The 14,124-nt window shown below is 45.9% G+C and overlaps 1 protein-coding gene across 2 annotated transcripts in view; it reads left to right on the top strand.

Moving 5' to 3' along the window:
* ZYX (zyxin) overlaps positions 1-14,124 on the top strand; it is a 32,918-nt gene that overhangs the window by 12,528 nt on the left and 6,266 nt on the right. For both annotated transcript variants that reach the window (XM_018553835.1, XM_018553834.1), the window contains exons 3-5: positions 4,844-5,061; positions 9,062-9,808; positions 10,473-10,590. In XM_018553835.1, coding sequence (XP_018409337.1) covers positions 4,844-5,061; positions 9,062-9,808; positions 10,473-10,590 — 1,083 coding nt within the window. The remainder of the gene's footprint in view (positions 1-4,843; positions 5,062-9,061; positions 9,809-10,472; positions 10,591-14,124) is intronic.

Here is a 14,124-nt window from a genome sequence, read left to right as displayed (position 1 = left end):
ATTAGCTCAACCAAAAATATTTCAGCTCTGCAGAATCTCGTTGTTTGGCCAACAGCTTCCATCAGAGGCTCCTGACACAGGTGTTGTGCTCCCTTTAAATGTCACCTGTTCCTTTTACAAGCTGCAAACATTCCGATTCTATATACTTCTCTTGTTCCTGACACCTGTTTGCCTTGGGAGGGGCCGCGCTTCCTGAAATGTCTCTGACTTGGCTGAAGAAATTCTTGTCATAGCAGCGAGGGGATGGGCCCTTGGGGGCCGTTCAGTTGTTGTGTGACCACAGTGGAAAAAATGAGGCCAATGGGGGACACAGGAGGAACAGCACTGGAACCCTACTGCTATCCTCCTTGGTATGGTGATTTGTGGTTTCTGGATCCTGAGTTGGCAGAATCTTCACGTCAAAGGATATCCAACAGCCACACCGAGAATTAATTGTCCAGAAAAGAAATTTATTCTCATAAATGTTGGATCTGTGACAGTCTTTTATCCAAACGCGTTTCGGGGGGACAGAAAATACCACCTTCATCAGTGTTTGTAGGTGCTGAAGCACCTACTGTTGTGCACGGCTGTTGTGCCTCTGGTACAGGAAGTAGAGAGAAATTTAAGTAAACAGAAATTTAAAAAAAAAAAAAATTAAAAAAAAAATTGATTTTAACCATTTCCTACCCTATACAAAACCAAAAAGTTTAAACTTTACCGTGCAGTCAATATGCGTCCTCACTGAGAATGCGCATTCATTTCTCCGTATGGAAGACGCTTAATTACTCGTTACCATTGATTTTTGCCTTATGGCAGAGGGGTAGCAGCCTCGGCACTCCAGCTGTGATGAACTACAAATTCCATCATGCATCTGCCCCTGGGAGTCATGCCTGTGGCTGTCAGGGTCTTGCAATACCTCATGGGACTTGTAGTTCCACAACAGCCAAGGCTGCCCATCCTGTTCTAGTGTAATGTAGATGAGACTTGCAGCCAGCCCCACGCTGAAGGCAGTTACGTTGTCCGCATGACGTCCGACTGCTCGCCTAAATGGCGGTTTAGCCGCACGCGCTCGGCGTATTATGACCGTAATACTGTAATCAGGGGATCGGGAAGCCGCGCAGCCGGATAATTAAGATTCATCGTCTCCTGGAGAAAGCTAAACAGGGAAATTAAAAGGGCCATTAAAGCGGAAACGCCGGCGACTTCCACATGAGGAGCCTTCCAGTAACAGCCGTAACCATCATAAATCGCGTGCTGCGGTTGCTGTCACGTCAAGCCCGCCTTTGTTTGGTCGAGCGGCGCGGTCATCGTCCTAGAAAGTAAACAAAGTCAAGATAATGATGTATCAATTTTGGCAAAACGTTGCCGCGATCTCCCGCAGCTTCCGAGCCGTGGACTGAATTGTTCACGTTATTTGCGCCTTTCGTGAACTTTGCTGTCTGAGGAATTCTCCCGTGAATTCGCCGCCTCGCACATTCTGAAGACTCAATAAAGACCTGCTAACTGGCGTGGAAAGGCTTCTCTGAAAGTCCCGGTATTAAAGCTGAACTCCGAGCTGATATAAAAGACACAAATTGTAGCTCTGGATTCATTATTCCTCAATAAATGTACACTATATTACCAAAAGTATTGGCCCCTCCCCCTCCAAATCATTGGATTCAGGTGTTCCGTGACATTTCCTGGCTACTAAAATATACCGCGGTCACCTGTTACTGGTATTATAACAAAGTGGAAGCAACTGGGAACAGCAGCAACTCAGCCAGGAAGTGGTAAGCCACTTAAAAAGACAGAGCGGGGTCAGCGCATGCTGAAGTGCGCAGAAGTCACCACCTGTCTGCAGAGTCAATAGCTACAGACCTCCAAACTTCGTGTGGCCTTCAGATTGGCACAACAGTGCATAGAGAGTTTAATGGAATGGGTTTCCATGGTCGAGCAGCTGCATCCAAGCCGTACAACACCAAGTGCAATGCAAAGCGTGGGAAGCCGTGGTGTAAAGCACGCCACCACTGGACTCTAGAGAAGTGGAGACGTGTTCTCTGGAGTGGCCAATCATGCTTCTCTGTCTGGCAATCGAATGGACGTGTCTGGGTTTGGTGGTTTTGGACAATTTCCTGCTCCCAACGTTGTGGGAGGAGTTTGGGGTTGGCCCCTTCCTGTTCCAACATGACTGCGCACCAGTGCACAAAGCAAGGTCCATAAAGACATGGATGGGGGAGTTTGGGGTGGAGGAACTTGACTGGCCTGCACAGAGTCCTGACCTCACAAATGGTCCAACATTCCCATAGACACACTCCTAAACCTTGTGGACGCCTTCACAGAAGAGTTGAAGCTGTTAAAGCGCCAAAATGTGGAGTCAACCCAACACTGAACCCTACGGACCAAGACTGGGATGCCATTAAAGTTCATGTGCATGTAAAGGCGTCCCAATACTTTTGGTAATATAGTGTATCTTTTATAATGCAAGCAGTGAAAGTAGCATCCCTAGCATGAGGTCTGTACAGCAGAGCTCAAACTAGGGGGGGTGACCTCATCAGTGTGCTGCTTCTCCTTTACCGTCCAGTCACAAACCAGGTGGGGAGAAGACCTGTAGGTAACACTTGCCGGTCTGCAGCAGAGAAAAATCCAGTCCCCCTGTGTCAGCTCTTCTTCCAGTGTTCCAAGGTAGAGGATTGTTCGTGACATTGTATCTGTTTACTGAATGTTTTCCCCGGAGGAGTTATGTGTAGGAAGCTGATTTCAGTTGCGTGTCTCTGAAACACTTATTACGTATTGTGGTTGACTACGTTAACCCTTAGCAGAACCACAGAGAAGTCATCGGCACGGCTGCTTGGGGTGAAATCAGAATCTCGAGCTGGTGGTGGACATCTGAAGGTAGACATGTGGTCATCTGATGGTGGCTTTTGGTCCATCTTCAGAAGCCATGGGTTGGCAGCGAGAAAAGAGATATTGATGCCGGAATCTCCAGCGCTGGCTGATTTCATCTGTTGGGTGTTCTGACTCTCCAGTCAATAATTCCTCCACGGCCAATGTTCTTGGGTTCACATAGACATGGCACCAATGTGGTGATGTTCTCGTATCTGCAGTCCCTAACTTCCTGTAACGATGTGTATGCCGGGCGACAACCGTTGATGGACCTCGTTTTTGAATAATGGAACCTGCCGAATGCAACCGGCGCAAATGCTGCAGAAACCTTTTTGCCTACTTGCAAAATGCTAAAAAAAATATCAGCTGCTCCTAAGCTCTGTATGTTGAGGCTTTCCCTTGGCTCGAAGGGTGTCAAAACCAGGCAGGGCCTCGTCCTTGGCCCAAGCTTTTCCTTGGCTCGACGGGTGCCAATACCAGGCAGGGCCTCGTCTTTGGCCCAAGCTTTCCCTTGGCTCGATGGATACCAAAACCAGACAGGGCCTTTGCCCAAGCTTTCCCCTGGCTCGACGGAGTACCAAAACCAGACAGGGCCTCGTCCTTGGCCCAAGCTTTCCCTTGGCTCGATGAATACCAAAACCAGACAGGGCCTCGTCCTTGGCCCAAGCTTTCCCTTGGCTCGACGGATACCAAAACCAGACAGGGCCTCGTCCTTGGCCCAAGCTTTGCCTTGGCTCGACGGATACCAAAACCAGACAGGGCCTCATCCTTGGCCCAAGCTATCTGTAGAACCAAGAGGAAGATGGTGGAACATTATGGGAATCTGTGTAAGTAAAACTTTTTTATTTTAAGGATTGACAACAGGAGGAGGTCCCCACCTGGAACCTCCTCCTTTGACAGGTTCTACCCAAAACTGGGCTTAATTGTAGAGTCTCCATGATTACGCCCAATTTATGATAAAAAGTGTTAAAGGAGGAGGTCCCAGGTTAGGTTCATGTTGTCTTAAAAAGTTTCACTTGCAAGGATTCCCACGATATGCCGGAAGCTTCTCTCTCTTTGATCTATGGAAAACTTGTGCTGAGGACAAATCCCTGCCTGGTTTTGACAACTGGCCAGTCGAGGGAGAGCCTCAGTATACAAAGCTTGGGAGCAGCTGATCATTTTCTAGTATTTTGAGAGTGCTGCCATGCAAGCAAAAGGTTTCCCCAGCGTTTGTGCCAGTTGCATTTGGCAGGTTTACTTATTTAAAAATAAGGCAGCTGGTGTCGGGTGCTTGAACCAGACGGGCTCAGTCTTGGCCCAAGCTATTTGCAGATCCAACAGGAAGAAGCTGGTGGCACACTATGGGAATCCTTGTAAGCAGAACTTGATTGTAAGAACAGACCACGAGAAACCCCACCTGGGACCTCATCCTTTAACACATTTCACCAAAAATTGGACTTCATCATAAGAGTCTCTGTGATTTATGTTTTATTTTCGGTGAAATGTGTCAGAGGAGGAGGTCCCAGGCATCTGTCTTTCACAATTTCAAGGATTTCATGGGGTGACCAAGTGGATGGCATCGGGCTTAATGAAATATGTCAGTTCCCTGCTACCTTCACCATCACTACACCCCTCTCAATTTTTTGAAATCCTTGGAATGTTGATGTCCTGGGTCCCTTGCTGTGCGCTATGGTTCCTTCTGCCAACCCCTATGTCACTATAAGACATAGAAGGGATGAAGTGGTCAGCGGGAGGAACCACTTAGCACAGCGGGTGTCCCAGGAGATTGACTGTCCTTGAAGGGTCAGTTTCCGAACAGACTTTGGGGGAGCGATCTAGCTTTTCGCAGTACGGGCAGTGGGAGTGGTAAGTATTCACAATCATAGTAATTCTGTCTTATTAAAGTAATTCTATTGAATTGATATTTATTTGAATGTATAAACGTACCTCCATTCCTCATAGAAGTCCTTTATTTTGCTCTTCTTTTTTGCCTCATTAGTTGCTCTTTTTCTCCTTTTAGAATTTATCCTGCCGCCTCCCCCTCCCAGTGATGACTCCGTCTTGAGCCCCACCGTGTGTTTCCCGCCTCCTCCACCCTCCTTCAGTGATGATATTCTCGGCTCCCCGACGTCTAGTTTCCCCCCTCCTCCGCCTCCTGAGTTTGCCGAGCCCTTCCCGCCCCCCGCAGAGGAATCGTTCCCATCACCACCTCCATTGGAGGAAGCCAACGATATCCAGGTAAGGACGACGAAACGGGGGGGTTTGATCATTATTCTTATGGCTGGGTGCCCCTGGCAATACAGAAGAACAATGTCCTCCACGTCCTTGTTGGTCCCATTTTCATGGAGCATTTCATTGTCATCAAAGTTTATCTGTCTTTTATAATTGTTCTATGTTCTTTCATTTGAAGTTGGCGTTGCATGTTGCATTGCATGTTGGTAGAGTGCTGGATCCAGATTTTGGTAGATAATTAGATAGTTAGGTCTGCTCTGTAAGATCCAATGGTTCTGAAAAGGAGTGCTCCGGAATGATAACGCTGAGTATGGTAGAATGAAGGGAGCGGTAGACCAATGGTTGGCAATCCAGTTTAATTTGTATTCATCATCAGAGTAAGAAATAAAGATATTATAGTTCAGGATTTAAAGTGATATTTAAACCTTCATATTTTTATTTTTATAATTCACTTTATTTCACTGTAAACTTCTTTTTTTTCTTCCCTGGTTCTCTTGTTGTCCCCTTACCACGGGCCCTCAACCCTGTGTGGCTGCCTCCATCAGCTAGCTGTCTGCTGAGGAGTCACCCATGTGTACATGTTCATGGCTGTGCCTGCACCTAGCTGTGTGTGTCCGGCAAGCCACGCCCCCCTCCGCTCCCACAGTCTGACTGGCGTCAGAAGGAGCCTATTGCTCCTCTGCCCTCAGTGCCCACCCCAACAACCAGGATGTTCGGGGAATGGAGGACATCTTCCCCAACCAGGAGGAGGAGGCAAGGAACCACAAGTTAATGTAGGGGAAATGGGGGTTACAGAAAGGCACGGGCATTTTTTTTTTTAACCACAGAATACATTAAGGTAAAAAAAGTCATACTTGCCCTAATGCTCTGATACTTACCTCCGATACCGGAACTTCTGGTCAGAGGGAGATCTCCCCCTGACTGGCAGTGCTGAGGGAGCATGGAGCCGGCTTCCTTTTCAATCAGTAAGCCGGGTGGTAGGTTATGACCCGCTTTCCAGCTTCTTGGTTGGCTAGGAAGCTGGCTTCACTTATTGCTAGACAGCCTGGCTTGCTAACCTATCCAGAAGGCGGGCGGCGCGTAGTGACCCCTCCCCCCCCCCCCCCCCCATCCGGCTTCCTGATTGGTCAGGAATCCAGGCTGCCTAGGAACAACTGAAGCCAGCTTCCTAGCCATTCAGAAAGCCGGGAGGCGGGTCATGACGTGCTGCCCGGCTTCATGATTGGCTAGGAAGCTGGCTTCACTTGTTCCTAGGCAGCCTGGCTTCTTGACCAATCAGGAAGCAGGACGGCGCTCATTAAACGCCTATCGGCTTCCAGATTGGTCAGAAAGCAAGGCAGCCTCGGCAAGTGAAGCCAGTGTTCTTTTGCTAGAACATCGGCTTCACAGGCAATCAGGAAGCCAGGCAACAGTTCATGATCCATCGCCCGACTTTCTGATAATCTGGGCACACGGCACTGGTATCAGTACTCTGTATCGGCGCATTTTTACACTCACGATGAATAATAATTATATCAGGACTGGCAACCATACATTTTCTGACTCTCTTCTCTTTATTCTACCAAACTTACTGTTATATTTATTTGGAACATTCCATTGATCAAAGTATTTGGATGATATACACAGTACGGGCATGTCCTGGTAATATGGGAGCCTGTTTATGAAGGACCAAATTGGTGTTTTCGTAACTATATTGATTCATTTACATGTTTTATAAGTGATTAAAATAGGATTGCCATTTTTTTTAAAGTCTCCTTCCCCCTTTTTTATTTTTAGATGCATGTCTTCTTTTTTTGCTTTTATTTTAATGTATGTAAAGGCAAAACTAATTTTAGATGTGGTTAGAATATGGAAGTGTTAGGCCCACTGTCAAGGTTAAATCGCTCTCTGTTGGGTTGTTTAGAAGCTTAAAGCTGGCCATACACTGTGCGAACTTCATCCAGTACTTGATGAATCGGCCAAAATTCGCACAGCGGGTGTCATTGTCGGCACCCTTTCGGCCGGTGTTCTGTCGAAAGCTCCGACTTGTCAAGATCTCTGACTGGGCATGTCACGTCCAGTCATGTCACGTTCAGTGACTTGCCAGTAGGAGATTTAGACCTGATGGCGCTGGTGCGTGTGCACCACTTGTGCTCCTGTCAGAATCCTCATTGAGTCCTGTCACTGCACCTGTGCGGCTTCACAATGCGCCAGCCATGCTGCTGTCAGAATCCTTATCGAGTTATCGAACTCCCGTGATGAGGATCGTGAAGCCGCTCAGTGACGGGTGCTCGATAACCCAATGTAGATTCTAACACTGGCACCTCTGGCGCACTAGCTCCATCTGGTCTAAATCCGCTACTGGCAAGCCACCGGATGTGACGTCACCAGTCGGCAATCTCGGCGGGTCAGAGATTTTGACAGAACACAGGCATCCCTCCATCAGCTGATCAAAGGAGCTGGTCGTACAATCTTCGACCGAACAGAGCGGCCAGCCAATCAGCTTTCCTCTCATTTCCTATTGCGTCAGAGCACAGTGGGATACAGACAGCAGGCAATAACCTAACAGTGGTTTGTAACGATTCCCTAATTTATCCAATGGGCTATATGTATACTTTGGGGCTGAGTTACAACTCTTCAACCCAGGATATAGCTGGGCAAATGCTCTGCTGCCATCAAATGGTGCTGAGGAGCATGGAAAATTCCTAAGCTCCTCCACGCCATCTTGTAGTGTCCTGCAAACACCATTCGTCCAGCTATACGCGCGGTGGACAAGTTGTAAATAACCCCTCAGATATTGCACTTGAGTACTATATATATTATATGTACATTTTTTTCATATTCTTCATGCTTCAAGCCCAACTCTGGGCACAATAATCATACCGGGTATTCAGCAGTTATACCTTCTATTGCCTCAGAAACAATCACCCGTCATACAGTCTTTCCTCTACATTAGAACGTAAAGGCAGTGTTTGGCACTCACGTGTGATGCAATTAAAGGGCACGATGGTGGTGATCTCTTCTGATAGGATCGGTGTTGGTTCAGTGGTGGGACACTCCTGGTGATGTGGTCATGGGGTCTCGCCGTTGAGGTGGAAGGGCATCACAGGGGTTGGTGGGCTGTCTGGATCCTTGAGTGAAATCCCGTTTGAAAACCAATGTGGGAAGGAAACAATACAAAATTGTTCAGAACGTCTGCATATATGTATAACTGGATGTGAATTCTTTACTCACATGCTGGGGAAGTACAACTCCCACTGTACTTCCGGTCATCTTGCATGTAAGCGCTTCAAGTCCCATAGACCCCAATGGTGTGGTTCTGTCTCCACAGACCCAAGCTTCAAATTATGAATGGCCAGGAGACACAACAGTATCACTGGAGTGTATGAGACCAAGCGGGCTAGGAGTACAGTGGGAGCTGTACTTCTCTGGCATGTAAATGAGCAGATTTGCCTGATGTAGAAGAAGGCTTTCATGACTAAGGGTTGCTTTTGAGCCAGTGACCGGTATAACTGCCTAAACTCTGGTGAGTTTACTGTGCTCGGAGTTGGAGCTTTAAGTGATGCTAATTTAGTTCCAAAGGATTGTTCACCAGCTTGTCATCTAGTTCAGTCATTCCTTGGAATTCTTCTTGTTAGAAGTCATGGTTCTTCTCCCCTGATCAGCCATGGAGAGTCTTGCTCCTCTTGTTTCGGCAAGGAGGTCATTCATTTTTTTTTTTCTCTGTATTAATCATACTCCTTGTAATGGCTGTAGCAGATGGACGGCGTTGAAAACTTCAGGAACTTCTCTGCTTTAGCCCCGTCAGTGCTTTGCTTTTTTCTGTGGACCACATGAATTGGAAGAACACAGAAACCCTCTATATTGGCTAATTGCCTTTTCAGCCCCACAGAATTACCAGCTTTCTTTTTTAGGCATGCCTCCCAGTAGACATGCCTTCTAAAATATATATGTATAGTGAAAATCTGAATGAATTACGTTAAAACATGACTTAGGTCTACAAAAGTACTCTACTCTTGGTTCACAGGTTCCACCACCTCCTCCGGCTCCACCCATTCCAGTGGTATCTGCACCGAAACCTCCTGCACCAGTTCCTTCCAAGCCCACTGCCCCATTAATGTTTACTCCAAAAACTCCTCCTTCAGTTACCCCCAAGCCTGCTGGCCCGGCTTCTTTCACCCCTAAGCCCCCTGCTCCTGCACCAGTTGCTCCAAAGCCCGCTTCCCCATTTGTACCGAAAGTCTCTGCTCCTCACATGTATTCCCCTTCACCACCTGCTGCTAACCCTCCACCGGCTCAGACCTTCTCTCCGAAGCCAAGCGCACCATCATTTTCTCCAAAACCGGCCCCACCTCACACCTTCACTCCACAGCCTTCTGCTCCTCACACATTTTCTCCCAGGCCCACAGAGGCAAGCGCAGAGGCTCCACGACCAGAGCAAAAGTTTCCACCATCGCAGCCTGTGATTTCCGAACCTCCTGCGTCCTCCGTACCGTCATCTGTGCGGTCCCCGGGATTCAGCTATGCAAATCAACGAGAAAAGCCTCAAGTGCTTGAGAAAGCCAGGCCGGATGAAAAAGTCAGGATTGCAGCCCCGCAGATGGAGCTCAGCAGGAATTTTGTGCCACAAGAGAGTGTGAAAAGCGGGGTGATAAAAGCCAATGGGACACCTAGTCCCAAACCACACCAAGAAAATTTTCAGGTGGCAAGACCACAGTCAGATGGCGTGCAAACCAGAGGACCTCAGCCAAGCCTGCAAAGACCTTCGGAGCCTGTAAGGAACTTTCGTTTAAATGCTTTTAAAGTGAATAGGGGCAAACCTTGTCCAATAAATTGTATATGTTTATGCAGCAGCAGGTGTCAAGTCAAGCTAGGGGATCCAACTGCAGATTGCTCTACCTAGATAACACTAGCTGAATTGGGTGAATGTTTTCTTGGGTTTAAAGTGTATTATTATTATTGCTCTCCATTTGTCCTATAGGCCATTGTTCTCGGGAAAATCCCAAATTTTAACTTGTCACCAGGACAAGAAAAAATGGAACACTTGTCCCAGTGGCAACTGTGTAAGAGAGGATTTCCCCTCTGAGAGATTTGCTCACGTCCTCTGGTGTCTGAGACAGGAAGTTTAGGGAAATTTTCCCAATGGGAAAAAAAAAAAACCTGACAACCTTTTTTTTCAATATTTACAACTCTATCTAATAACCAGAACCACAAAATGTTTTTTGCCTTTAGATATATGTCATCGGTAGACCCCTATAGTCCAGGTTAGGAATTATTTTTTTGTATAATTTCACCATACCCATCTGCAGGACACATAAACATGATGTGCCATTGTGTGTGACCATGCGTGTTCTTGTGGTTGTTGGCTAGAGGAGGATCATTGGGCAGAAGAATTGTTGAAGGGGGGGCTATTATTCCAAAGATTTATTCTCTTGCAGATTAGGACTGCTGGCTCAATTGGCCTAAACATGAAGGAAGTGGAAGAGCTGGAGATGCTGACTCAGCAGTTAATGCAGGAGATGGACAAACAGCCTACCGCAGAAGGACACGTCATGGGTACCTATGTTCTTTTTTTTTTGTAATCACTGACTTTTCATAGTGCATGAGTGTCTTCTAGTATTACTGTGGCATTTGGGTTCTTACAGAGAACCTGCCACAAGCCAAGGCTACCATTGACAAATGCTGACATGATCCTTAGGCTTTGGTACATTGTAAATCACTTACATGGAACTAAGTATGCAACCATTGAAGTCAGACAACCTGCTGGGCTTTCTTGCTTTGGGCCAGTGGCTCAGGTATTATTAAAGCCAAAAGCTGGCCATACACCTGGCAAAAGAGGACATTTACTAAAACTAGAGCAGACAGAGGCACATCTGTGTATAGGAACCAATCAGCTTCTATCTTTAGCTTGTTCAGTTAGGCTGTGAAAATGAAAGTTAGAAGCTGATTGGTTGCCATGCAGAGCTGCTCCAGCCATAGTAAATTCCCCTCTATGAATGCAACCAGTGAATTCCTACCGCCTGCTGGGCTTTGCTTGTTTTTGGCCAGTGACTAAGATATTATTGAAACCAAAAGCTCGCCATGTACGCGGCACTTTTTAGTCCTTTTCAACCGCTTTTGAGCTACTGGGGATCTCAAATAAGAGCTAAAGTAATCACCAGAAACAAATCTACCATCCACAAATTTGATTGGCCACTAAAATTCAGTCAATTGTGAATGAAAAATTGTCCAAGAACAGAATGGGAGGTGTGAAAGTTGTGGCACCCCTGGTTCTAGTTACATAATCCCATCCTTGGTGTCATAGATGCATTCAATTCCTCGTATCCTGTTCTTGGAGAATCAACATCTACATGTTCCATGGTGTTTGGATTAAGGTGTCTGTGCTACCTGTGTGGATATAAATGCTGAGGTATTATTCTAAAACGTTTTAAGACCTGAAGAAGTGGCTCGCATAACCATGAAATGTCTTAACAGAACGGAACAATTCCAGCTGAAGGTGACGAAACACTACTAGCCAAAGTCAGATTGCTTTTCATTGCCCCCTATGTGGGCAAATCACAGATTCACGCTGAGCCCATTACAGCTAGGTAGGGGAGAACTAGTTGACAATCTTGGCTGACCTGACAGGTGGGGGTTGGGAATATGGGAGCAGTAAAGTCTAAAGGAATAAATTGCCCTAATAAAAGAACAGTGCTGCCTCTGTTTATATACATGAACTGTACGTGTGTTACATTTCCAATATTGGTACAAGAAAACATTTAAAGCTAAATGAGGCTTTCTAGATGCTGCCAACAATGTTCTCTAAGACGACCATAGTTAGTTAGTTTTGATCCCAGAATTATTATTATAAGTCTATTTTAAACTCGAGTGGCTCTCGAGGTGCCCGGAAGTCCTTCAGTAGAATGAAAGCAAGCCCAGTCAGGCTCTGACATAGCAAAAATTTACAAATTACCAATTTGCGTGCCAGAGACCCGTTTTAATATTGTATGCGGTGTTCACAGGGATCACCACTCAGTGAGGTTCGCCTGCTGTAATGTAAACTCTTAAGAGCATAAGTTAAGTGGAAGTCTTAAGTGTTTAACCCCTGGGGGCACTGATGAAGGCTAGGGCCCCACTGGAATAGTGGAACTGAGCCGACTGTCGGCTTAATTTATGTACTTGATTATTTTTCGTCATCTTCAGTTATAGTTCGGATGCTGTGCCTATTGAAGACTTGGGAACATAAAGACAAAGGAGCCGGTTCAGAAGTCAATGCAGGATCATTTACTAAGCCAGCTCATGCATGAAAACAAAGGTTATAGGCCTGACAAAACCCCCTTTGCCAGCATGTATGTAGTTGCTCCTGCAGTGACACCGGTCTCCACTCTTCTGGGAAGGCTTTCTACAAGAGTTTGGAGGGTGTCTGAGGGAATTTGTGTCCATTCAGCTAGAAGACTATTTGTGAGGTCAGGAACTGACGTTGGATAAGAAGACCTGGCTCCCAAATAGGATTTCCAATTCAATCCAAAGATGTTCAGTAGGGTTGAGGCCGGGGCTCCGTGCAGGACCCTTGAGTTCCTATGAAGTTTTGTACTTTATATATTTTATATGGGCTTTAGTTATTTCATATTTATTTTTATATATGGATTTTGATTACCCTCAATATTAATGGATGTACACATTATTCACATATATGATTTATACTTATTAATTTGCATAACCTTGAATATCAATGAGTCACACATTATTTCACACTGTTTAATATTTTTTGCACCATACTTATTGTATTTTATGTGTACACTTGATATATACGGTGGTATACATACATAGGTGTGTTTTGGGTTGTTTTATTGTTCATTTGAAAGGTTTATGGGTTATATTCAATTGGTACACAATAAGGGGAGATAGCGTGGAAGTTCACAATTGTCTTTGTCAAACATCTTTGTATGCTGTAGTGCCCCCTCACTAGAAAAAAAATAAATATCTAAATTCAATCACTTGGAGGGGGCTTCATACAGATTTGGCCATATAGGGTATCCCTTTTGGGATCACTGGCTCTCTAAGGTCTTAACTATGGTGATATTTATGTTTGTGGTCATTTGCCTGGTGCCGTGTGATGGTTTTGTTGGCATGTCAAAATCCAGTCTATTTTGCTATGCTGGAGGGTATAAACGGTATTAGTAGACGTGTGAATTAGATTTGGAGTCCTTTAATTAAATCTCCTTCTAATTATTTCCAGACTGGAAATCTGTTTGCCGGTTCTCACGCAGATTAGCTGCTGTAGAGCTGCTATTGAACCTTCTTAATCTTAATTTGTCAGGTATTAGTAGGCCAGGACAGGAAAGGGCACTCAGAGTGCAGTTATCCTTTTTGTACCCTTCCCCCTGACCCAACCTAACGCACCCTCCCCCTCCGCAGATGTATATTTACCTCAATCTGATAACGGCGATTCTGCTGTTGGTGTGTATCCATTGTTGCAAGCCTTATTGTCCTAGCCGCTTCTGTGCATTCATGCCCCATGGACTGTTATGGGGCTGTGTTCCACTCCCTACGCCAGATAAATTCCTTTACAAATCAATAGGACACTAATGTACATGGTCAGCCAGGACAGTGAAGACTTGCGTTGCTGGAGGTAAACAGCAGAATTGCCGTCATCCAATCAAGTGTATGCATCATTATGCAGGTATGCATCAGTGGAGGGTTGGGTTAGGTTGTGTCAGAGGAAGGGGGCATAAAGGACAAGTGCACTTATCCTTTAATGCCCAACTCCAATACCTTTTTTATTATGGTTTTCGGGGAAGGGTTAGAATTTCTGTCAGAACTGAACCCTTGTATAATATCCTTTTTTGATTTCTCTAAAATATGTAATTTGAGGGCCTGCCTGTTTATATAATCAGATGTAACATCTGTAGTTAAAGAAGAACTCGAGTCTCGCCTGTTTCTATGCAATGGGCTTCTGCTGCTCTTTCATTTTCTCTCCTCCCACCACTATGTGCCTTCAGATTTTTTTGGTAGGGGATTGCAGCAGACACGCATCCTGTCTGTGTGACGCCCAGCCTCCTACAGGACTCACTGGCTGTCATAGACTCCCCCCCCCCCCCCCCCCCGACA

The sequence above is a fragment of the Nanorana parkeri genome, unplaced genomic scaffold (assembly GCF_000935625.1).
Source record: "Nanorana parkeri isolate BGI_ZX_2015 unplaced genomic scaffold, ASM93562v1 scaffold130, whole genome shotgun sequence".
Classification (NCBI taxonomy): Eukaryota; Metazoa; Chordata; class Amphibia; order Anura; family Dicroglossidae; genus Nanorana; species Nanorana parkeri.
This window is presented reverse-complemented; position numbering and strand designations above follow the sequence as displayed.